Source organism: Acartia tonsa, chromosome 9 (genome assembly GCF_053477335.1).
Source record: "Acartia tonsa isolate MP-2025a chromosome 9, ASM5347733v1, whole genome shotgun sequence".
NCBI classification, from domain to species: Eukaryota; Metazoa; Arthropoda; class Copepoda; order Calanoida; family Acartiidae; genus Acartia; species Acartia tonsa.
Genome location: NC_137268.1, coordinates 17,670,194 through 17,697,246, shown reverse-complemented (window position 1 = coordinate 17,697,246; position 27,053 = coordinate 17,670,194). Strand labels below are relative to the sequence as shown.

The 27,053-nt window shown below is 31.5% G+C and overlaps 1 protein-coding gene across 1 annotated transcript in view; it reads right to left on the bottom strand.

Moving 5' to 3' along the window:
- Positions 1 to 16,556: 16,556 nt before the first annotated feature.
- The window catches only part of LOC145327626 (uncharacterized), a 189,105-nt gene continuing 178,608 nt past the window's right edge, over positions 16,557 to 27,053 (bottom strand). The window contains exons 25-26 of the mRNA XM_080171167.1: positions 23,046 to 23,377; positions 16,557 to 17,445 (exon numbers count right to left, since the gene is read on the bottom strand). Of these exons, the coding sequence (XP_080027293.1) occupies positions 17,204 to 17,445; positions 23,046 to 23,377 (574 nt within the window). The 3' untranslated portion in view covers positions 16,557 to 17,203. The remainder of the gene's footprint in view (positions 17,446 to 23,045; positions 23,378 to 27,053) is intronic.

Here is a 27,053-nt window from a genome sequence, read left to right as displayed (position 1 = left end):
AACTTTAAAACTTTTGTAACAAATTCACTATTTCTTTTTATATTTAATCAAAAATTTCACATTATGAATTTTAAATTATATCTTGCTAATACAGAAATAGATAATATACAACAGCAAACAATATATATGATTTTCATAATTTTTAATAGCGAAGCTACATTATAATTCGACGTGTTTTTCTGTCCTCATCATTTTAAAAAATAAAGATTCATTATACCATTGGTCATCCGATATATAATTTACATAGTCCGTAGGTCTGTTAATTAGTCAACTACAAAAGACATCTATATACAAAGGTTTTGTGATTTCTTATTCATTATCATCGCATTCTCTCTCTTTTTGTAAAAAGTCAAACAGGGGTATTGACAAGAAGATAACACTCCTCATATCTATATCACAGACCCCTTGGTTTTAATTTGTGTCAAAACTTCTGCCTTTCCTACCAAAACTCTATGCACGTCACTGGATGTGAATATGTTGACAAAGGAAGATGTTTATAAAATAACAAGAACGATTAAGTCCATAAGTTGTTTTTCAATTAAACAAAATTGTTTTTGTTAGATCTAGAGCAATTAATACTCATGTTCATATAAATTGTTCTTACAGAAAATAAAAGAGAATTTATGGATATTTGCTGACAAATGTAAAATTATTTGGAAGACTTATCAAATAGTGGGTCACCTAACCCCCAGAGAGGGAGGGGTTATTGTACAGTAATTTATACTTGTACCCAAAGTTTATAACCACGTTATCTTATTTGTTGGCTAGTTGAATTGATTTAAAGAGAAAAAGAAAAAGTTAAAGAGAAAGATAGTAGAAAGATAGAAAAGTCCAACAAAAAGAGAAACGAGAGGCTGGTTGGATACTCCAAGAACGAATTGAGTGAAAATGCTAGAATTTCCAAAGAATGCTAAAACAGATTTTATTGATTTTATTCTCTCTCTTTATTCTCTTTTATTGTTTCTCTGACAAGAGGCTTTTATAATTAATTTAGCTGTAAACTATTCTATAACACTTTGTCTGTCCTTACATCTATAAGGTCCGTAGAGCTGTGATGAAAATGTGATATAAAAACCTGCTAGGTTTAAGATAGAAAGCGAATTTATTGTATTTAGATTTATCTTGACCAATGAACAACTAGAATACAACACGCTTAGTCTGCTGGTCATGATTGAATTTCTCTACGAAAATATGATTTTCTTGGCTGTTATCAGGACGAAGCCCAAAATATATAACTTTTGCACCACGTCGTCTTCCTCTGACGTCATAAAATGAGGGAGATGAGAGGAGAAGTGGGAAAGAAAATCTCTAAAAAAAAGATGGAGAATATGACGTCACAGGAAGACGACATGGTGCAAAAGTTATGTATTTTTTGGCTTCGTCTGTTAGTCAGTTATTTCTTGTTTTAGAAAAGATTGGTATGTCAGTCTGTTCAATTGCTATGTCTCAATGTATATATATTATGTTGTTGAATAAGAAAATTGTTTTTTAATTTATGAGCTTCGCTACCTTTTGATATTGTAATCCTTGTTTTAATTAAATACAATTCGTCTTTGTTATTGATTAATTGTACTTTTAATGGAAATTATATATATTCAAGTTTATTCAAGTACTCTTTAAAATACAAAGATCTCCACAATAAACATAAATATAAATTTTAAACAACGTTTTTGAATGTCGTCTTTGACACATGATATAAATGGATGTATAATATACGTAGATATCATAACGGGGGAAAAATTGTCGACAATTTAGGTCACTATTTCCCCTGTCATTTATTGGTCTAATCGTTCATCAAATATGAGAGGAGGGGATGGGGAAGACTTAGGGGAAGGGGTGAAACGGTATTTTAGCCAGCTGTGTGATACACTTTAATAAAAAACATGAAAATGTGGCAAAACATAAAAGTAATATAAATCTATTAAAATATATGGACAATCAGTTGACAACTAGGTATAAGTTAGAGAATATCCTTTAACAACATTAGTATATGCAGATTTTTAAAAGCAAAGCTTTTCCATAATTACGGTTGATCCGTCCGTCTGTCCTTCACGGACAGTTTCTTGTAACGGTTTGCTCAGTTCGTTAATTTAGACAAGTTAGAAATGTTCTATCAATTTAAAACTGTGCATGTAGATGCCTAAAAACAGCTTCTCTTTTATGGATATTGTCATCTTTGTTACAGCAATTAATGCACAAAAAATTTGTTTGGTTATTTAATGCGGATATACGGACTAGATTATTGTTATGCTTTGCTTTATCAGTTTTTGAAAAACGTTTAATTCCCGCAAAATAAGTGGACAGTTATATCATAAAAAAAATCGGCGTTACAAAAACTAAAAAGTCATTTTATTCAAAAATAAAATGTAATTAAAGTCTTTCTGGTTATAATTATAGAGTTGCTATGCTTTTAAATTACATCTAATTGTTATGTAAATCATCGACAGATAGTTTTATTATTCTAATTTAACGAGCTATCTGTGTTTGACAAATCCTAAATATACCTAAGGTTTGCTTTGGAAGAAATGTTAGGAAGAAATGATATATATAAATAATTGAAAGATGATACTAATAATAAGAATTAATTGGTTCCTATGCTTGGCATAATAGTATCTTCATAAAGGATAGGAATAAATAACTTTGGACCAAACAATTAAAAGATAGCTCTAATTTGATTTGGATACTATTCAATTAAACATTTTGATCAATAGTAGTGAAGCTGCTCTAAAATGTATAAATGTATTCTGATTGTTACAAAGTAGATTCATGCTGGAAAGTTTGAAATCGATAGGATAATTCTAACATGTTTAAACTAAAGAAAAGAGCTAACCGCTCGCTCTGGACGTACGGAACAACGCCAATTATAGAAAGCTTTGCTTTTAAAGATATAATGATTCATTATAAGGGGGGGGGGGGGAGACGGGGTGCATGTGGTGCAGTATCTATTAAAGCCATTTTACTTAGTAAAATGTACACTAAAAAGTTTACAAATCTATTTTGCGTGTTACATTACAAAATGCTAATAAACAGAAGAACCCAAATAATCTATAAATGATTTGAGGGTTGCACCGCAATTAGGGTTATTTGCTGCACGATGCGTTATCTCAATGGATATAAAATACGTGGATATATTAATAGGAGGAAGTTTGTCACATATTTATTGGTCAGTTTGTTCATCCAGTAGACGGGAAGGGGTTGGGTTAAAGGTGGTTGATTGAGGGTATCGTTATTTTAGCCAGCTGTGAGTATCACATGAAAATTTGGTGCAACATCCAGATAATTATATATCCATTGCTATCTCGCAAAATACATGTTCTGCAAATGTTTTGTCTTAATTAGCGCTTTGTCCCAAAAAAGGTGGCGGAGAATATATTCTTATGTGGTGGGCTAAACATATTTGTGGTGTATGTTTCTCAGCAGAGTGTAACAACCCCCTTGGAAAACAGCCTAAAACCTGTTATCATATCTTGGGAAACAGTTCACGAGATAATACTCACACATACAACTTATTACTTTATAATATTGAAAATCAAGGGAGAAAATTGCTTGGAAAAAATTTTAAAACCATAAATTTTTACATATTGATTTTTCTTTTTTATCCATATAAATAACCTACTCTATGAATTTCAAATATCTGTCTGTCGGTCGGTAAATCTAGCTACGAGGGAAAATATTTTTAAGTAGGTAGAATGTTATTTAGTTATTGTCTTACAGTTAAATGTCCTAATGCTTTAAAATCAATGTTCATCTACTTTTAACTTTCTTTGAAATAGTTTTAGATTTTTTGCTTAACAAATGGATATATATAACCTTGTTTTTTTTGCATCTCCTCTCTTCCTGACTAAGAAGCAGGGCTCGGCAGCCGCACGTCAGCCGCTCGTAAGCCTCAGTGAATTGTCATATTATAACTTTAAAATTCAGCTTGATGTCTAATACTGTTCCTAAACAGAGAATATATCTTTTCGAAAACATGTTTTTATCACACGAGCAGGTTTTGATTTTTGGCTTTTATACGACTGAGGCTCGGCTGCCGCGCCCTTCTAAGAAGGAGTGTCTTAATATTTGTTTACTAAAAGATTGTTTTGGGTAAGTTTTAACAATCGCATTTTACTTTTATCTTCTTTAAAACCTGATACAATGCAATCTATACATTTCACAATATATCCACCCCCTTTACCTCATCCCCTCCCCTCCTACTGGATGAAAGAACTGACCAATAATTAATAATTTATGTCATTGTTGACGACAATTTTTTCCTGTTATAATATCCACGCATGCCATATTCTAAATCCATTGCGGTTTACGTTTACAAAAACACGTACAAAACTAAAAATTCAGGTTGTATCAATCTTATTTTGTTTATGTAGAAACATTTTTGCAGGATCTTGAAAAAGTGTTGTTTGACATGATGTAATTAGGTTTTGCGCTTCCTTAAATTATACCGAGGATGGGAAAATAAAACAAGAACAAATTCAAGACACACAAGTCAAAAAGGTTTGACTTTTAAACAGGCCTAATTCGTTGTAATTGTCTTATGAAATGGGATTGTAATCCAAGATATGAATTAAATGGGTATGTTTTAAAAATTACATTAGAAAACCCCACCTCCTCCCAAAAAAAGCTTGGACGTCTTTGAAAGGGTGGATTAATTTGAGGGTGTTAATTTTGTGTTTGAAGTTTACTTTTTTTTTATGATGCATTATTTGCCAAGTGTACTACTTTTCTGCACTACCTCTCCAAAATATAGAGTATTAACAAAATCGGAGAGGTAGTGCAGAAAAGTGGTACACTTGGCAAATAATGCACCATATGTATAAAATTTTAGATTTTAATGAGTAGTTTCGCTCATTAAATATTATTTAATTGAATGACACTGTGGGCTAGAATTGAATCAAGACAAAAGTAAGTGCCAAGCCCTGGGACCTATGTATGGTGAAAATAGACATAAAACCATGATGATTCAAGGTAAAACCAAAATATTTCAGCGGGGGCTTTTAGAGAAAATTAGATTTGAAAATTTAAAGTTCAATTTTAACCCGCTAGGAGTTGCCGCATAATCATGACAAGAAAAGCAAATATTATTTATTTTAAATTTTGAACAACTTTGCTTTTATGAAGTCCTTCTTAAAACCTCTCTATGTATGATTTATTTTAGGCTGAATTTTCGTGACCTTTGCAAAGCAAGTGATAAAAATGGCCATTTATTAACTCCCTTCAGGAGTGGTTTTATGAAGAACTTTATAAAAGCAAAGTTATTCCAAATTTAAAATAAATAATATTTGCTTTTCTTGTCATACATAGGTCCCAGGGCTCGGCACTTACTTTTGTCTTGATTCAATTCTAGACCACAGTGATGATGGATTACACAGGTTAGGGAAATCTAATCAAGAATATTTATTTAACGCATTGCATTATAGTCTTATAGAATATTAAAATAAAAAAGAATATATTATTCAATTTTATGATGCTATATACAATTTTTAATATGGCTAAGAACCGGTTGTAATTCAACGGAAACACCTTTCCCAACCAGCATGAGAGTTCCTTTAAGAGCGACATTATCTCATTTATAACCAATTTTACAGAATGGCTTAGAAAATTAATTAATATCCGCTAGATAAGAACTGGTTCTCAGCCATAATGAATGATCATGTATAACATCTTAATACAGGAAATTTTCCTTGAATATTAAAATAAAAATCGTGAAATTTAATCCAGTTTTGTTAGCCTGGGCCTTCGACTACTCCGGGGCTACCAAAACTGGTTTTTACATAATAATTTTTCATTTTAATATCTGCGGAAAGCTGTCAATGAGACGAAGCGATGAATTACAATGAATCTATGTGGTTCTGTCGACAAAAATTGACAATATGAGTTAATCCGCTAATACCATCCTATATACTGTATAAAGCTTTGTCAGATTTGTCTTTAAATTTTTTTAGAACTATGAAAGGGTCATTTTATTTGACTAAAATGTCTCAGATTTCATATTTTTAAGGCGTGTTTTTGCAATACTTTTACTCGCATAATGTGTTTTACATAGCTTAGACTCTAATTGAATTTGAAAAAGATATATTAAAAAGTAATGTTTGTATTATAATAAGGTTTTGTATCTTTTGAGTTTTTTATATGGCAGATTGATAAATTATATAAAATTCTAAACCCTCACATTAAAGATGTAGCCTGTATTATGCAGGGTTTGGCTGCCTTTGATATATATATCCATGCGGCTTACAAAACCTCCAACCATCATCTGTTACAACCACCCTAAGCCGCAGCTACCCTTAGCCTCAACAACCATAAGCTTCTCTCATCTCAGCGGCCTCTTAGAAGCTGCAATAAGTGCTGAACCTGTTTTTTTTGCATTTTTGTGTTTGTTTTATTGTTCGTTTTCAAAAGATCTCGTAAACTACTAGGCTGGTTTTATAATTTTTCTCAAGGGAGCTTATTATAGACAGCTTTCCGCGAATATTAAAATAAAAAATCAAAAGATAAAACCAGTTTTGTTAGACCTGATGGGCCTAAGGATTCTATAAATATTATGATTTTTACTTTAATATTTGTATTATTATGATGATTGTCTATAATATAATGGTATACATGATTTTTCGGTGTAACTGACAACTGGTTCTAGTACAGTGGATATTAATTGGTTTCGAAGCCATACTGGAAAATAAAATCTCCAAATCTGCTCCAATGGAAAATGTTATCCCTGTTGTGAAAATATTCTTTACTAAGATCTAAGGATTAATGCCAAATGAGATGGAAAAATAATTGGAAACCTCCTGACCTCTTTAGCTGGTAAAATGCAGCCGAAATGATGGGTGGACCTTTTAAAAGTTTTCATCATGAAATAAGATTTTAGGGAAGGATATTTTTTCTTTGGGCCATTTACTCACCTTCCACCCCACCCTAAAGAAATACTGCTAAAGGCCAATATCAAACTTTTCTGGAAATTGTAGAAAGTTTATCCCAGCCATACAGATAGAAAACTAGAAAGACATCTTACTACTTAAGTGTTTAGGAATGTTTTCTAATATTATTAGAATATGATGTAGATAATAAAAAAACATACACATAAGATTACAATATATGATTGTTACTAATACAATTTTTGGTAACTAAAAATGGGGTCAAATATATCGACCGACGACCAAGTTCTAGATTTATGAAATTCCGCCCATCAATGCATTTGTTAATGAGTTTAATGTTGAGAATAAAAGGGATTATAAAGAATTCAAGTGGGTGAGATGCTTGAAAAACTACCAAACAACATTACCGGCCTTTTGTTTTTGTTTGAGTGAAAGCAATGCCTTGGCCTTCAAATGGTCCCAGTAAAAAGCAATTATTATTATGACAGAGGATTAATATTTTTCTAGCCAAAATTCCCTCTTGCTAACTGTACGTCTGCCTACTAGCGGCTAACGGAAGCACTTTATATGGGTAATTTCTCTTGGGAGATTAGTGGTATCCTTCCCCAAAATAGTTATGAACCTTCTTAGGGTCTATGAGAACATATATTGTAAAGGATAACCTAATTTGTTAAGTGATTAGCGAGATCCTTTGGTACAGAAAAACACACAGAGATCCCGTAATTTATTATAAGGATAGTTCTGACATCTTTCGTAGTTTTGGGTGAATACTTTTTGAATTAAAGATGCAAGGAAGATTTAAGATTACAAAATTGTAGACAGCGTCAGAATATGCATTCGAAAAAACAAGTATAGATGTATAAAACAGACAAATTCATGATTAAAGTTATGGAGAATCTTTTACTGTTAACAGATTACTTTTTGTTCTTTTGTAAGGACTTGGCTGTGCTTATATTTTCAATGTTTTTAGCTTAATTTCATTAAAAAATCGGGACAGGGTCCCCGTCCTGTGGGCTGAGTTACATACAGCTCATGCTTTTATTTAAATAAATAGGCCAAACAATAAATCATTCAAGTAGATAATATTTTTGCAAGCAACCTTTAAAAAGTATTTCTCTGAAGTTTTCGGCTTGTCAAAGTGACACGTGGAAATGGTAAATAAAAGTCCAAGAATTGGGTTTTCCTAAATATTTTCTCATTGTTTCTGAAGATTTGTTAGTAATTATTGTTATGGGTAAAGCAGTCCCTGTTTATAAAATTATTATTGCAACATCGGGTTTCGGCTAACAATAATGAAAGGCATTAATTTCATAATTTCCCAAAGAACAGTGATACATTTTATATAACAATTCGAAATGTTGGGTATACTGATTCCTATTTCAAAAAGGTACAATGTTATAAGCGAAGCATCTCTTTAATCCAGTCCTAACCAGTAACATTTATTTAAGCAGTTTAGCAGAAAATTTACTCACAATTTTGATTTATGCATTCACATTCTTCATATTCAGTTTTGACACTCTACAAGTGTTTGTTTGTCAAGTTTTGTATAATATTCATTAGTGAACATTTAGTTTCAAACTCCAACCTTAATAGGAGTATTTATTTACAAAGTAAATAGTACTTTAGAAGAGATATAGAACGTATTTTGAGTGCAAAAGAATGATTTTGTGACCATCTTTTGATTATTCTTAACACAGACACGCACACACATGGACGTGTTTTGTTGAAAGTAAGGTATAAGATACTAGCGATTGTGCCCTTAGCGTCTGGGGTTCTATGTTCGAAGGGATATGCAAAGGCAGAAAATTAACCTAAAACAATAACCAGACTTATCTATAAAAATGAAATAGCCTAAAACCATTTCAGGACATCTAAGAAGCTTTTCTGTATAGGATACCATATCAGTTCAGCGGTTCGCGAGATACTTCTTTACAGAGAAAAAAAGCTTACTACTTTAATATAATAGGATTTATTTAATGAAGCAGGAACTATTGAAAACCTATTAATCTTAAAAGGTGAACAAAAAATATCTTCTTAGCATTTAGATCCTCTGAATTTTTGAGTAGGTAGGAACAGAAATAATAGCCTAAAACCATCCAGGGATTTGAAGTTTCGTAATACATATAATTGAATGTTTTTTACGGTTAATGAGATTTACGGACTAATAAAAACCATACTGCTTGAGACTATAGGATATTCTGGTTGGCGTTAAATATCATTGAGTAGCAGAAATGAACAGAGATTATCAAATCTCCATTGTCCTATCCTTCTAATGTGATTTTAATTATGAATTTTCGCCTACTTAACTTACTTATTATTTTTCATAATATTATTCACTTATCGTGCAGACGAAGACACGTACGACCGCGCGCATAAAGAACGAAGAATCCATAAACTCATGCCAAAGACATGCTGATCAAAAAACGAAAATTCTTGCGAGAAACTAGATCATAACGTTCCTGGATTTAAAACTTACAAGGGACTAAACTTCGTTTTGATATATTTACAAAGGTAATAAAAGGATAATATTTTATATATAAGTTTAGTTTAAATCAAATAAAACTGTAAGCAAATAAAGAATTTAAAAATTTATTTAATTTGGTAGACAAAACCTCACTATTTACTTTATGACATATGATTAAGGCGAAGGGTATGGCTCTCCACCAACGTATTGCATGATTTAATACTGTAATTTAAATAAAAAAAAATAATGAGAGGGTCGAACTTTTGATTACATTTAATTCCATCAAAAAACATATGACAACTTCATCATTAGCAAAGCTTATAGATATAAGATGAAGAAGAATAGCCAAGCAGATCAAAGAGAAACGAGAGCATAACAGACAGTTAGACAGACATAATAAATTGTAGAGTAATGTTCACTGTCATATGTATTTTCACAAAAAATTGGAGCTGTCAATATTTGAGAAAAACACATAATTAATGTATGTCTTCTATTATTTCAGAGCTATTTACAGTGGCTAGATAAATCTTTTTCTTCTTTATATTAATTATTGGAATTCGTATATTAATTCAATAATAAATCCTAGCTGTATTTAAATACAGGTTCGACTGTGGATAAAAATTTGCTTGTTGGTTAGTTAATGTTAAAGGTACGTGCACATCATCGCGCCAATCATGTTAAAATGACTCTACACATAACCAATTCTGCATGCATAATCCCAGGGGGGGATGGGACATTGGACTGTAAATTGTAACGGTACCCATTGTTGTATAACTACGTTTTTTTTTATTCATTGGGTCAAAAACTTAAAATACTTTTATTTATTAGTTCAATAATAGAAGTGTTTGAACTTTTCAACCAATAATTCTAATCTAAAGCAGGGGTAAGTTTATTTATCACGATAATCCATTCTCCTATCCTTATTATACCTAACATAATCATGTTGTGCTTGCTCCAGATATTAGTCTGCGGCTCTAACATTCAGGAACTATTTTTTCAAAGGTTGGATGAGTGAAGGCGAGATCCTATGGTACAGACAGACACAGATCCTGTTACTTTTTATGAGGATAAATAGTTAGATTTTTGTAAACTCTGATAATAATTTTGAAACTGAATAATAATTCAAACTACTATTAAAAACTGCAATGAGGGTTATAATAAAGGCTGTAATTTTGAGTCAAAGAAATAAATCAATTTCTTAATTGATTATATTTAAAAACTAATTATCTGCGGTAAGGAGTGGATAAAACAAGGGTGTGTAAAACCAAAATAAATCAGCTGGCTACCCTAGATAATAACCTATTAATTAACACAAATGTATAAAGGATATAAGTGGATATGACAGGGGGAAATTAGTAGTCAATTTATTGACCAGTTAGTTCATCCAGTAGGAGGGATGAGGATGGGATGAAGGGCGTGGGAATTACTTTATAAAATTACACGAACATCTGGTGCAACATCTATGTATTTATATATAGATTTTCACATATCTAGAGAAATTAAATCTTATTTAAAGCATACGGACCAAAAAAGGATCTGCACAGAAATTTTGATCAACCAAGAAACTAACTTTCTTCCCATAGCTTTATAGATAGGCAGACGGGCAAAGATAGTTCTATATTAGTTTCTGTAATGTAAAGATAAAGATGAAACATTGCGACTGATATAAAAGCTTTGCTTAATAAAGGATTATACATTAAGACAATTTATTGTTATTTCTTATTTTAACATAAATAAAAGCCATATCCTAACCTTAACAAGATAATTCAAGATAATTTGATAGTATCCTTTTATTCGACCAGTTAGCCACCACAGCTCGAGCAATCATTTGAAAACAAGCACGATTACAACTCATATTAGTGAAGCTTTTTGAAAAAATAAGGGCATAGTAAGGGAAAAAAGATAATTTTGGAATTGGACTTCGAAGCCATACGTTCTGTTTAGTGGCGTGCACAGGGCTTTAACACCGAACTCTAAGCCAAAATCGAGGAGTTGTAGGGGGTTTTGATCTTAAGAGGTGTGTAATACAGACAACAATAGGGCCATTTTAATGTCAACTCTCCTACATAATTAACACACTCAGAAACAAAAAAAGTTTTCTTTACGTGGTAAAAAGGTTAGGGACATGAACTTTTTAACATGATAGCCCCATAGCTGTTTTTGGGGGGTGTATTTCCTTGTCAAGGAGGGTATAGATTTGTGTAGGTTGGTACCCCCATTTCTTTATCCAGAAGGGGTTGCTTTGCTAAGATTTCTGTTACCAAGGTTCATAAAACATTTTGCAAAGGCTAAACTCCTTATCCCAAGTTTTCTTTAATTGACCCCCCCCCCCTCTATTTTTTTAAAAGGTTGGTAAGAGGAGGGGGCTTGCGTCATCCACAATCTTCTGGAGGGAATATCCCGACAATCAAAATACCTAGGGTGCAGTTTAAATAGGTTGTATTCAGAGCTGGATCTTTAAATAGGTTTATAGGTGATTTAAACCGGGGCGATTCATTTGGCGCACCATCAAATTATTAATATCAATCTTTAAATCGAATTTGCATGGGCGATTTGAATCGGGCAGTGGCGCGGGCCCGGCGCGCCAATGCCACTCACCGTGTGGCATTGGTGGTTTAAATCGGGGTGAATCATGCACTGAGCCCCAACGAAAGACCCATTGCATATGTAATAAATGGATATTTTTTTTAATTACTTTAATATTTTATTGCAAAACTATCGAGAAAACATTTTTATAATTATTTTTAAAATAAATTATATATTTTTTTGTTATAAAATATTGTACAGTCACGGATTGAGTAATAAATTTGGCCGAGCAGGGCCCAGCAGGGCCCAGCAGGGCCGAGCAGGGCCAAATTTATTATATGGATATGTTGCCGGCAAAACATATAGGTGGTAATTTTAGGAAATTTAAACATTAAAGCTATAAATATCATTGAGATGTGTTAATTTGGGGACTTATGACAGCAATATTAATAACAAGATTGGAATGTGATTGAGTTTTTAAACTTTTAGTAATCCAATAAATTTTGATAGTTTCTTTTATATAAACATCCGGCAACATAGTTGTTTATAAAAAGCCGCCAAAAATACATTCGATTTACGACTACTAATCTACAAACATATACTTTAACTTACTTCAACAAAAATGGCTTTTGCTTACAATTTACTTGAGCAAATAGATGGTCGCGGTGAAGACGGTGAAAGATTTCAACGCCGGGTGATAAACGGCGCCATCTATCTCAGGAGAGAGAACCTTGTTAATTCTTTGTCTGGGTATGCATTCCGCATCCAGACAGGATTTACAAAACCCCATTTTGAGAGACTCCTGAAAAAAAATAAAATAAAAATATATGAAAAACAGCCCACAAACCATGTATAAAATAAATGCCAAAAAACAAACAGCTACCAAATAAAGTTATCCGTTTGCCTGAAATTTAAAACACAACTTCTCTACCTAAAGTAAGTTCAAACGTCCGTCCGTTACACATAGTCGCCATTTTGACGAGATAAAGCTTTAGGCTGTGGTGGCATTCCCAATAGCTCGATTAAAAGTAAATATAAAAGGGGAATCAGGGATCTTAAGGGATAAGACCCAGCGAAACTTTAAGAAAAAAAGGTAGCATGCTACCTTTTTCGATTTCTATAAGAGTAGCATTTTGGCGAACTTTTGTGAGCTCGTATGATGGTAGCTAGCTAGTATTTGCGAGCTCCTACACTAGTAGCTTAATACCTCATAATTTATTAGCTTTTCTGCTAACATTGGCGATCTCGTAAATACTAGCTGAAGAAAAAACGCGATGTCTCTTAAATGTAGCATTTTATATAGTTAACAAACATTTACAAACAAACACACAATCAACCAATGATCAAAATTGATAGGAGAGAAATATAGTTTATAATTTTGCCACTAGGGACTCAAATAATTTGTGAAGATTGTTTTAATTCATCTGTTTTCCAACTGAAAACAATAAAAAATGGTAAGACATAAAATTTTGTAGTGTTGATAGTCTCTGGTAAAACAATTATTTTTAAAAAGGCATTCTTTTTTTAAAATCACGGCAAATATATAAGATTATCTTAGTGATGGTTAAATTTAGCCAATCCCCGCATGATCTTTACACTACAATGTTAAAAGTAACTTGCATGAAATGTAAAGAGTTTTAAATGGATGACGAAGGAAAGACAAATCTGGTATACTCTCTCTCTATATCTCTAGTCCCCTCTCTCTGTCTCCTACCCCCTTCTCTCTCTATATCTCTTTTTCCCTCTCTCTTTCTCTCACTCCCTTCTCTCTCTCCCCCTCTCTATATCTTTCTCACTCCACAAACATTATTATGAAAACATTAATTTCTCCGCTTAACTTGCCCCTCCTTATATGTGCATTGATTCAAGCATTTAAGAATTCGTATAAGAAATGTTTCGAGTCGCCGTCGATATCTCCTTTGACGCATTTTAATTTGTGCTACTATTGTGCGACTTCGCTTCATACTCTGCTACGATATCGATGGCGAACTCGCATGCTACCTTTTGCTTGAAAGGACGATTTTCCAACGTTGTTCGCCAAAAAATTAGGTGTTAATTCATGGCGAATGGGATTCGAGGTAGCATAGGACTCCGTACATATATTGCACGAGCTCGTAGGCGACTCTACGGAGAAATGTTTCGCTGGGAGACAATTGCCAATTGTGTATCCACAATAATGAAGCACAAAATTACCCATCTGTATTAAAACTAGTGGTTCAAATATAAAAGTTTTAAAAATAAAATCATCGTCAATGTTTTATACGCCCCCCCCCCCCTCCCCGAAAACAATGAAAAATGTATATAACCACTACCGAGGGGGTTGGGGTGGGGGGACAACTTGATTGGAAAAATTACTAACAGCCAAAGACATTTTTATGGAGAAATTTAAACATAAAGTAATTTGTATAATTTGGTATAAAAATTTATATAGCTTTTTTATTTATAAAACATAAGAAGATTTTTGCGATATCCCAATAGAAATTATTTATTAAATGTTTAAATTTTTTATATCCCGGCCTAACCACTATCATGACAATATTAAAAAAACAAACACAAAAGATATTATTCTTCAGAAATTTGTTGTATGGTTGCAACAATCCTATCCTAAAAATATATATATATATCATACCGAAAAACAGCACAAACAAAGCATTCTTGATTATTGTCCATTGTCCTTTAACTTTAGAACGCCGTCCGTAACAAGTTGTGGGGTAAAACAAAAAAGGGAAGGAAACTTTAAATAGAATGTCACGCGGCACTTGCACACTTTTATATAAAAAAATTATTAATAACATATGCACATATAACACACAAACATCAAGATTTCTTTTAAAATTAATTAAATTAAAAGATTATACCTACATGATATTTTTTATTTATTATTATTTTGAGCTTTCGGTTTCTTGGTGGCGCGCCAAAATAAAGCATTTAAAGATAGCTATTTTTGTTAGTGCGCAAGCGATTTAATAACACCGCGCCGAAAATCTTTTAAAAATCAATGTTTTATAGGCGCGCTGTGGCTAACCACCAGCGCACCTACAAATCACCTCTGAATCGCCCCGATTCAGCGCGGCATAAAAACGATTTAAAGATCGAGCTCAGGATAATTAGGGAAAAATAATGTCAATTAATTCTCTATAATTAAACTGCATATATGCAGGGATCTTAGGGATAAGACAATGAACGATAAACTCATGTACATCTACAATGATGATGAACAAAATTAACTCATCAGAAAATCTTGTTTTGAATATTGTTTATATTGAACTATATTCTCTGTTAGTATTTGTGTTCTTCTGCTTGAAGAACGACTTTTTAACGGCATTCTATGCTTTAGTAACCCAAATTATTTTTAAAATGAGCCAAGTTGCATTGGTTCTAGTACCCAAAGTACATGACAGATCTAATTGAATTTTGTGTCCATTATTTAATCCCTTTATCCCTGCAAATAATGCATTAAAATTGTTTTATATGCACTATAAAACTATTACAAGAAGATTCATAGCTGCTTTTCCTTACATCTTTTAACAAGGATGACAAAAACCAAAATAAGTATAATTTCATAAAAGTGAAAGAATCTTTCGAAGAAGTTTCAGTCAGCTACCTCAAGAAAATCACGATTTTTTTATTTACCAATAACTCATTCTATGGAGTAATACGAGCCCCAAACATTTTTAACTAATCCCAGGACGGTAGGGATATTATATTGTAAATGGTACCCAAAGTTTTATATAATTACATTTTATTCTCATTCCTGCTTCAAACCTTTGGTGGTTCAAAGCATTGTTCAAACTTGTTTACCAATAGGTTTAATCTGCAGAAGATTTTGTTCATTTTTGCATTGGAAATCAATTAAACGGCCGTTGTCTTATGCCTTAAGATATCTGACTAATCCTGAATATTAAAAAAACAGAGAAACAAATTAAATTTAGTTTGACATGAAAATTAAAGCTTTGAAATATTTTGTACCTAATATGTACCCGTCTACTTTAGCTGCAAATCTGCAAAATTGTTATTCCCGTTCTCTGAAATGGATAGAAGATGCTTCCCATAAAGTGGCGATTTAACACTGAACCTCCCCCCTATATTTTAAAATTAATTTTAAAAAGGAAGGGTAGTTTTTTTTCTTATGTATAATCCCTGCAGTGGTACGTACATCAAAGGTTTTTAGCTGCGAGGCTCAAACCATGTGGGGCTACCCAGTACCCAATATACATTAACCTAACCTAAAGTAATTAACAAATAAACGAGACTACCCCCCCCCCCTTTTAGTTTTTTTTTAAAGAGGGGAGTGGAAGAGGGGTATTCGTGTTCAACAAGGAACTTTGAGGGAAATAGGTAGATATAAAATTGATACTGTCAGGATCGTGAAGTTTTTTCGTCACAGTTTAATGAAGCATTTTAGAGATAATAATGACAAACACTTTTTATTAATTTTCTCTTTATAAAGATTTCTATAATTGAGAATATTAATAATCCAAGATAAAATGTTTGACAATATTTTACATTTTTTGGGGGGGATGTGATTTCTTTAAAAGGTTGGTTATAAACCTTTCCTGCACCTCTGAAAAGCTAGATTGTAAAGGAGCGCCATATCGGTACAGCAAGATCCTTCGGTATAGACACAGAAATACGAACAATGATCCTGTTACTTCATATAAGCATTTTTCATATGTGCATAAAAAGAAAATATATTTGATTCTTTATTTATTTCAGATATAAATATATGAAAACATATAATTCTATAAATGTGTGAATATCATAACTCTTTTTTTTATATAAAGTTGCATTAATACATTCAAATACATAATATAATTTTTGAAAAATGAACAATAATTTTTTATTTTATTACAAAATTTTTAATAATATAATGGAATGGGGAATGATATGGTCTAGGAATAAGTAGACTTCACAATAATTAACCCTTATTTTCATGAAAACATGGTTGACAAAAAGGGTTGGCAGTGTTTTTTTTATTCTATGACGGCAACCATGCTTTGGAAATTAAATATTATTAATGTATGGCACAACTAGGCCCCACGGTAATATCACCACAAAAAAATCACTCATAAATCTGCCATTTTTTTAAATTTTGGCGCCAAATAAATCACATTCTCTAAATGCCGCGTTCTTCTTATTGATTGATTGCAAAGAAAAAGTAAAGAATTTGTTGTAACAGCTATTTCAATCTTTATATTGACTAGATTTGTTGTTCTGTTCTTGCATAATGCCGTGTGTGATATAATTTTGATGTTTTTGTTTAGTTTTTTTTCTCACTAAATTTGAAATTTACTGTTTTTTTATCATTTAAAAAGGTCCAAATAATTTTTTTATGAAAATATCACAAGTAAAAAGTCCGGCCGCCATTTTCATCGGCGTGATACTTGTCAATATTGTTGTTGGGGCCATAGTGGGCCACCAGCGCCCCCGGGGGACCCGCCATGTGATGATGGTGGGGGTGGGCGTGTGGGTGGTGGGGCAGATACGCGTACACTTGTTGAGGGGGACCCTGCTGTTGGGGGTTGGGTGGTCCAGCTCCGATTTGATTTAGGGGTGGCGGAGGTGGCGGTCCGTTGCTAGAACCTGAAATAAATAATATCAATTAAAATTTTTAAAATATATTGGTTATTTTTAAAAACTTTTATATTAAATCTTGATGTGGTGTTAAAAACTGTGTTTAAACTTTTTTACCAATATATTTATTTTACTTAATCAATCTATCCCCCATTGTCCTATCCCTTTAGATCCCTGAATTTTACAAAGAGTATTTTGTAAAGTATATTAAATTAAAAATTAATCAAAACACTTAAATTTACATATTTTATACAACAAGGCTCAGCATTTTAGATCCTATTTGGCGATCTGCTAATTATAAAGTGTCCATTTAGAATATGTTTATGATCTTTTAGGGTGTTTTTTAAATGACACAGAATTTTTTTTAAATTAACAAAACTAAACAATAATTTTCAAAAGAAATCAATCACACAATGTTTATCTATAATACAAAGTAGTAGGATGTTTATCAGTCCGTCTGAAGCTTATACTCTGGCTAAATTGTATATTCCATATACTTGTTCAAATTGCCCCAGGCTTGAATTAAATGATTATTATTTTAAGATGATTCACACAGTGCAAAAATTATGGATATTAGAGAAAAGATTTAAAAAAAATATGGATACTATAGATATAAAATAAACCATTGAAGTAAGATTAAAAGCCATCAATGCAATAAAAGTAACGTCAACTACAAAATCTTATAAAATAAGTAATAGTTATTTCTCGCATCGTATTATAAACGGCTTTCCGCGGATATAGAATGTACAATTATAAGATTAAAACTAGATAAAAACTGGTTTTAATCTTATGATTTTACATTTTTATATTCGTAAAAAGCTGGATATAATTCGATGCTAGACATAGTTTTTTCGTATGGATGAGAACCGGTTCCTATCCAACGGATTCGAATGAATACGAGAAATATTTTTACTACATAGATTTATCAAAATCTCTTTTTTTTCTGTAAATTTCCCACAGCGAAATGGCCCGCCCAAAAATTTACAAGACTTTATGGACCATATCACCCTCCCCCCTCTATTCCCCTACAATTAAAATATATGTTAAATGTAGTGCTTAAAAGATTTTGTTATCGTTCCCTGGAGGAAGGGATATAACACCAGATGACAAATTCTATTGTTTAAAGTTTTACTGGTACCATGCTTTTGTAAAGACATTCGTTAGCTTAAAAACTTTTATTATTTTTATTTAATCTTGATTATTTGGCAAAATTTGGGTTGTCCCAACTTATCTTCTAATATATTTAGGAAAGAATAAGTTTTTAATCATAATTAGGGTTTGGCTAAATCTAACTTTCATTGATGTATCCTTTAAAATCCATGATAAAAACTGCAACAAAAAAGTTGGGTGCAAATTATTTTTCCTTAGATAAAATATCCCTTTCTTCAGTGCTAAATTGTAATTCAATTAAACAAATATTTTTATTGTTTTTCAAGTAATTTGTGTATAGACCTTACATATTTCTGAACATACAACTTTATTTTGTTAAATATTCCTCATTTTACGAACTTTAAATTGGAAACAAATAATTTAAACTATTTGAAACATTTTTTTTCTTCATTTTTGTAGATTTTTGTGGCTCAGCCACTCTAAAATTATGCATGTATGTTTACTCTCCTTTTCAACCCGGTATATATAGGGATCTTAGGAATAATACAATGGACTATAATAGTTATTTCTCGCATCGTATTATAAACAGCTTTCCTTCGGCATCTCGCGGCTAAAAAAACTGGTTTTAATCTTATGATTGTACATTTTTATATTTGTAGAAAACTGGATATAATACGATGCTAGACATAGTTTTTTTTTCGTATGGATGAGAACCGGTTCCTATCCACCGGATTCGAATGAATACGAGAAAACCTTTTAAGTTTCCAATAATGATTTCAAAAAAATTTTCTTGGAAAGTTTGGACACTGCTAGTTTGAACTAATAGAGAAAAACGTATTTTAACTATTTTTAGTACCAATAAAATTTACAGTTTAATGCCCACTCCCTCCCAGGGAATATTATTAGCTTATTGTTTCAACGTTACATATGGACATAACCATCTTTGTTAATGAAATATCTACACGTAATTATTTCAAGTAAAAAGTTAAATTATAATGATTTCAGTGATAATTTATCAAAACCTAATATAGAGTGATTTAAGAACATTAAAAATACATTAGCAAAAAAGAACCCCTTAACCTTACACATTAGGGGATGTTTTAGCAGAAGAAAAGTATCCTAATAAATAAAGTAGTAAAGTTTTTTTTTGTCTGAAGCTTAAGATCTCAATAAATACTGAATTAATCGGGTTCTCTATTTTAGGTAAGCTTTACTTAAGCCGGGATGGTTTTAAACAATTTTATTTTAAAATTTAAGTCGCAGGATGGTTTTAAGCTAATTTTCTTTGAATACAGAGCCCCTGCAGCCGCTAGTTATACAAAAAAAGTAAATCATGTTTGTTATCTAATATCCCCTTATCAAAATGTAATATAGTTTCTCGTATTCATTCGAATCCGGTGGATAGGAACCGGTTCTCATCCATACGAAAAAACTATGTCTAGAATCGTATTATATCAAGTTTTCTACGAATATAGAAATGTACAATCATAAGATAATTGTACATTCTATATCCGCGGAAACCGTTTATAATACGATACGAGAAATAACTATTCTTTACTTTTTAGAATATTTGTCCTTTTCTTGATTGAACTAAAAAATGTGGCAACTAATGATTCTTGTCGACTAAAAAGATGCGAAGGTCGACATGGAACAATTTATTTACAGTTTTGTACAAAATGTACTATCAGCCTTTTAAAGGTTTATCAGAGAGGGAGGGGAAATTAGACTATAAATCATGCTTCTATAAAAAATTATCAACACTTTATCTCATTCGTTGGCCTAAAAACTGTTGGGTACCTTAATCAAATCTTAATTGGTTTGTTTAAACTATTGTTGTTCAAATTCAATCATACTTTAAATCTACAGAAGGTGTTATTTTGTTTATCTATGGCCCATTATCTTAACCTTTTAGATCTCTGGGGACTTCTACAACACAAAAATGAAAAATTTTCAAATTCAAGTTTTTGTATGAAGTGAACAAATTTTGGATATAAACATGAGCGGCTGAAGGTCATGGGTAAAAAAAATGAAGTAAGAGTAATGTTAGGTATTTAAAAATTGTCAATTATGTACTTTTATGGATTTTTTTCTGAGTCACTCCGCAAGTTTGAAACCATTAGGTCTCTGTCCATCTTTTTAAATCATGTTATTCTCAACATTTTTTAAGTTTCAAAATGTTAGCGTAAACATTCCATCAATCACCTATTGCTGCTATATAAGGTGCATGACGTAAGCATTTTGTTTTGTTTTCCCTCAAAGTGCATGTAGAGCACAGACCCCACCCCCCGTATGGTAATTAATCTATGGGAGATGGTAGTTTTTCCCCCATATCTAACCCTTGCGAGGGGCCTTAATCCTGCTGGGCCAATACATGCGGTGTCCTAACCCTGCAAGCTTCCAAGCACCTAATACAACCTAAACTAACCTGACCTAAAATAATAACAAACAAATGAAAAACTAAACATTTCCCCCTCTAATTTTCGATTTCTTTCAACAAGGCTCTTTGATTTATAATGCCAAAAGTGAAAAACATTTTAAAATTTTTATTACTAATTGAATTTGTAGGATTATAATGTAAAATGACTTTCCTTTTTGAAGTCAAATTAAATAATTAAATTGAAGAAATTTAGCAATCATTATGGGTAGGATTGGTTGTCTGAATATTTGGCAATCAATAATAATTATGTTTCATTTACTACTTGACCACAGGGAGGGAGGGGACATTGGGCTGATTATTACAATAGTCCCAAAAGTTTTATATTATCGTTTTTTGATTTTGATTAATTGGTCTATTAACCTGAGTGTCCAAACGTTACAAATAGTAATTGTAAACTACAGAACGTGTAATTTTGTGTATCACAATTGGGGATGTACATTAATTTATCGGCCAATGTCTTATCCCTTTAGATATCTGAATACTTGACCACTTAACTGTTGCCCAACCTTACTTTGCAATACTCCCATGGATCTTCAGGGATAAGACATTAAAGATAAATTGATGGAAAGATTAAAAGTATTGGATGAAAAGTTGGACCTTTCTAGTTTGTACAAACCAATCAAGATATTTTTAAAAATCCAAGAGGCAACGAAGGAAATAACATGCTTTTTTAATTTTCAGTCCAATATTCCCACCCTCCCTGAATATAACCCAAAAGGCAAATTAGAAACAGAGTCATATAGGAAACCCTTCAACCCCCTAGCCCGGCCCCCTTTTTAAAAAAATCCGCTGCTTTTTATGCTATTCTTCAAATACTGTAAGCTGTATTGTCGACTATTTATTGTGCACAAATTATTTATTCTACAGTTGCCATGTTTAAATTATTTATACTAATAAATATCTCTTTTTCCCATCCTCAATCAAAATTCTTGGGTAGATATCCTTTTTTTTCAAAGGAATATTTTTATAGATAAGCAAATACCAAATAATACCATTATTTCAATTGTTTTGAAAGGACTTAGATTGGTGTACTTTTGATATTTGTAAAGTACATTTAATATGTTTTTAAAAATTTAAAAATCCCCCCCCCCCCAAAAAAAAAAGATTTCTGAAAGTAATACATTACGTAATTCTGACATAAAATTTTGAAATAAACTGCTTAAAATGTTGTAATTTGACCTAAACATAAAAAATAAATATTTTGTGAAGGATTCATGATTTTCAATTTTCTGCTTTTGGTAGCTGGTAAATATTAGGGCAGTATAGATGAATTTGGCTTCAATTTTCCTAAGAATCATTTGGAAATATCAATCATCTTAGAATGACCGATGAACTGAAAATAGTTGCCGAATGTGTACGCAGTTTCCTGGGTGTTTCCTCATCCTAGCTCAATATTTACTACTAGCTACAAATCTTCAAACTTCCCTTAAAAAATCAAAATTTGAATGTGTAAACGATTTATACATTATACATTATAAATTTGAATTTTTTAAATTTTGATTTTTTTTTTGAAGTTTGAAGCTTTTTTAGCTAGTAGTAAATATTGAGCTAGGATGAGGAAACACTCAGGAAACTGCGTACACATTCGGCAACTATTTTCAGTTGACCAGAATGACCATCGTATTAAACCAGGGAAAAAGAGATGGTTAAATGCAAATAATTCAATGTTCAAAACTATTTTGCACTCAGATGTGGTTTACTATCTATTGGCAAAAGATTTTTTGGTTGATAAATATCTCTTTTAAACTTATTTTTTTCTGTTTATTTATATATTTAAAAAAAAAATTCAATAGAACTTGAATGCTAACTTTATCTTTTAGTTAGTTGTTATCTTTAAAAATTGATTTATATGTTAATACTATCTTTTATACGATCATTTAAAAAAATCAATAATAGAACAGACAAAAAAAGTATAAATAAAGAGTTTTAAGCATGTGGAAAAATAAAATTTTGAATAAGCGCGGCAATGAAAAAAACATACAGAATTTGTGATTGTCGTTAGAAGGACATACTAACATACTATAATTATTGAATAGATGAGCTACTAATAGAAAATGTATACCTTTCAAGAACGGGCTGACCAGCCTGCTAAGAACACTCTTCTTTCTTTGAGCCTGTGGATGGTTGGGGGGTGGAGGAGGAGGGGGAAGGGGCAGTGATGGCGGGGCGTGGGGATGATAATGGGGGATTGGGTGATGGGGAGGGAGGGGCCCGTAAAGATGGGGCGGCAGAGAGTGGGGCTGCTGGCTCATCATGTCCATAACACGTGACCGACGGTGCTCAGCGGAGCGGTCAGATGATTTGGAGCCATTTTCCCGCAGAGACTGGCCGCCATCTTTGATTGAGGATTTGTTGTTGTTGTTGTTTGATTTTAGCTTATCACAACTCTCAGATCTAAAACAGAAATTTGTCACAAATATGATAATTTAGACTAAAAAGTATAAATTTAACTGGAGAATAATAGTATTTCTTCAAGTGCCATAACCCTGCTATTTTCAAGTTCCAAAAAATACTTGAAGGCCTTAAATGGGTAAAAATTTGTAAATTTTTAAAAACTAACCACTAAAAATATTTACTACTAGCAAGAATAATATGTATGCAGTGACTTTTTATGTTTTAAAATTGTTTAGGCATGTTTTCCTACATTTTACAACTATGAGTTACATTTCTCATGAACCATTTTTTTCTCTTTCTTATAGTTAGTTTATTGGGTATTTTCTAAACCTCAAATATCTTTTTTGCAATGTTATTATATCAACAACAGACTATTGATGTCATTATTAGAATATTGTTATATTAAGATATTGGATGGACATAATGTTGACGTAATTCTCAGGCATCCTAGATTTAAACAATTGTGTTGATATTAACAGTTGAAATTTTGTGTCAACAAAAACTTCCGAGTTAAACAAGGTGCTTAAATGATTTAAAAGCTAGCCTGTTTTTAAAAGCCTTACTTCGAATGTTTTTGTTTGGAATTTTAATACCACATTGTATGAGCGTGTTAAAATATTTAAAAGGTATCAAAAAATAATTACTATTTCAAGAATCCATGTTTAATTCCGATGTTTTAAATGCATCGACATAAAAACCAAATAATAAAATCAGTTTTGAACACTTTTTTATTAATTACTTGCGGCTACGCCCCCTATAGGCTTCTAGGGGCACTTGAGGGGAGGGAGGGGAAGTCGAATTCCGCCCATTTTTATCTTTAATTATATTGATATGGGGGCTTTCTTCTAAGGGCGATTCTCTTGGGAGGGTGTTGATACCCTAAAATACTTATGAGTAGAGTAGAACCATATCGGCTCAGCAGTTGAAACACACAGAAATACATCCTGTAACTTTTATGAAAATATAGTTTATATCTAGTCAATTGTATACATTGCTGCGTTCTTGCTCTTGCTTCTGACTAAAATTACAAAATCGAGGTGAAACTGCATAAAATTTACGCATAACTTTTGAATAGCATTGAATAATTCTCTTAATAATACTTATCAAGGGATTATTATTTCTTCATTCTACAATTTAAAATTGAATATTTCTATCAAAATAAGATTATATGTGCATAATAATTTAAATATATAGATAAAAGGTAAATTATTAAAATAAATCTTCGAAAAGTTTTTGGAAAAAATCTTTGAAACTATTTTATTTTTCCCTTGGAGTTTTTGGTGGGTGTAGAGATAAAATATCTATATATTTCTTTAAACTTTTAATAGTTAATATTTTTAATATTTAATTTGAATGGAATCTTTGATGGACTGAGGTTAACCCCAATTCTCTGTTATCTTGGCAAAAAAGTTTGCAGCAAAATCATTCATCTTCAGAAGATATACACCCGCCTTCCATTGGTTTTCAGAAGTATTTTGAACTTGAAATTACAATGAAATATATGCAAATCAATACATGAATCGAATTGCAATTTATAAAGTATGAAACATCTTTGAACATCCCAATATTTCTCGGCATCCGAAGGATGATTACAGGCCTACGACCAAGAAGCTTTTGAATATAATGTGCATTGAAAACAGTAAAATGTAAATATTTAGCATATTAAAAATGTTTACAGTGGCCATACTGTTTCAATAGTTTATTTCGACTACTATAAAAACTAGATCTAGTCGAAATTACATCTTTAGATGTTACTTCTAGAAAGCTTTATCTACGTCATCGTAATTACATAAAGTCTTAGATAAAATGAGCAATTACACAAAAAATGTCAATATTAAAGGAACACTTTCAAATAGAGTTGCAATGTCATGAGAGCGAATTCTGGCGAAAATTAAGGAATAAGTATTCCAACATTTTAAAATAATCTGTTCATATCTTGTAACGATTACAAATTACAATAGACAAAAGTGTCTTAATCATATCAAATCTAACTAGATAACTGCATCTTATTTAAAAGATAGATATATATCTAAAGGGAGGGAATTTTGAGAATAAAATTAGCACACTTGAAATCTACTAAAATATACATGTAAGAAAATAAGGTTTTGATAATACCAATACTAGTAAACAACTTATTAAATTTTTTTAAAGACTTTTTTTAGAGAAAATAATGCATCCTTTAGTAAAAATGCCGTTGTTGCTTGGCGAAAAAAAGTTTTTTTTATGTATCAGTCTCCTACATTTTAACAAAGTTTTGATATAACAATGAAATGATGAATATAAAGAAGCTTTGAAATCGCATATTCAAGCTTCGAAGCTTCTGCTATACTTTTTACATACAAAAGCAAGATTTTATCATTTTGAGGTGTTCGTACGTTGACAAAATTAATTGTGAATAGTAGAACAGGGCAGATAAAAAATGTTTGAAACAAAAACATCTGACTAATACCTCATGGGACACGGTTGATAACAACGTATGACAAGACAATTATAGAAGGTCCTAAGGTAATAACATCCAAACTTTTGTAGAAAACCTTACATTTTTTATCATAATTTTTTGACAGTTTTATTTTGACACTATCTTTGAGTGGGTTGAAGGATTTTTATCAATTTCATACTTAAGTATTAAGACAGATACAAAGATTCTATAAAAAAAGCAGAAAAAAATAAAGATTTATTTTGGGAGGTGTCTGGTTCGAGCATGTTATTAAAGTTATTAAAAGGATAGGAAATAAGAATATATTTCTCTAAAATCAAAAATTCTTTATAGTGCCTACAAAAAATGACGTCATACTGGCCTATCATTGGTCAATTAAAATGTATACTGGCCATTGATCATTTGTATTGTATGACGTTATTTTTTACAGGCACTATAAAAAGCTTGCTATAAAATCAATACAATTAAAAGCTAGTACTTTAATTCAAAGGCTGTGTAATTAAAGTGTTAGTTGTAAATAATATTTTAAAGTAAGTGTCCCTATCTTAGGTTAATACTGAATCAGGATCAGAAGTATGAATACGAATGAATATTGAAATATCATATCATTCTAGCACCAAAAAGTGGCTTCAGGTTCAATATCTAGCATATAATTATAGTATATTCAGTAATTTATTGACAATACCTTCCAATTTCTTTTTTATCATATAAATATTAACTATTTCTTTATAAATTAATCAATTAAATATTATTTTATCTTGATGTTAAACTTTACTTAATTGTACCATAGTAAACTGGAATATTTATAATGTACAGTCCCTTTAGTAATGGACAGACGCTCCTTTTATGTTTATTCATATGTACAGTATGTAAAATCTTTTTGTTTTATACAAGAGCAAGATCAGATTTAAATCTAGAAAGGGCACCGCGTCCAATTTAAATACGGCGTTGCCAGGCGTAAATTTATTTATAATACGATAGGTATTAGATGGTACCCAAAGTTTTAGTAATCAAGCTCTCTCATTCGCTTGCCTTAAACCTTGGGTCCTTCCTTTTTAAAAACATCGTAGCTAAGTTCAAACTAGCAGTGTTCAAAATTTTAACAAAAAAATTCAGAAATTTGTTGATCAATTTATCTCTCCTATTGTCTTATCCCTCATGGTATCTGCTTCTAGTATCAATTCTTAATGCTGGACATAATTTTGATGTAAATATCAGTCACATTTCTATATATTTCAG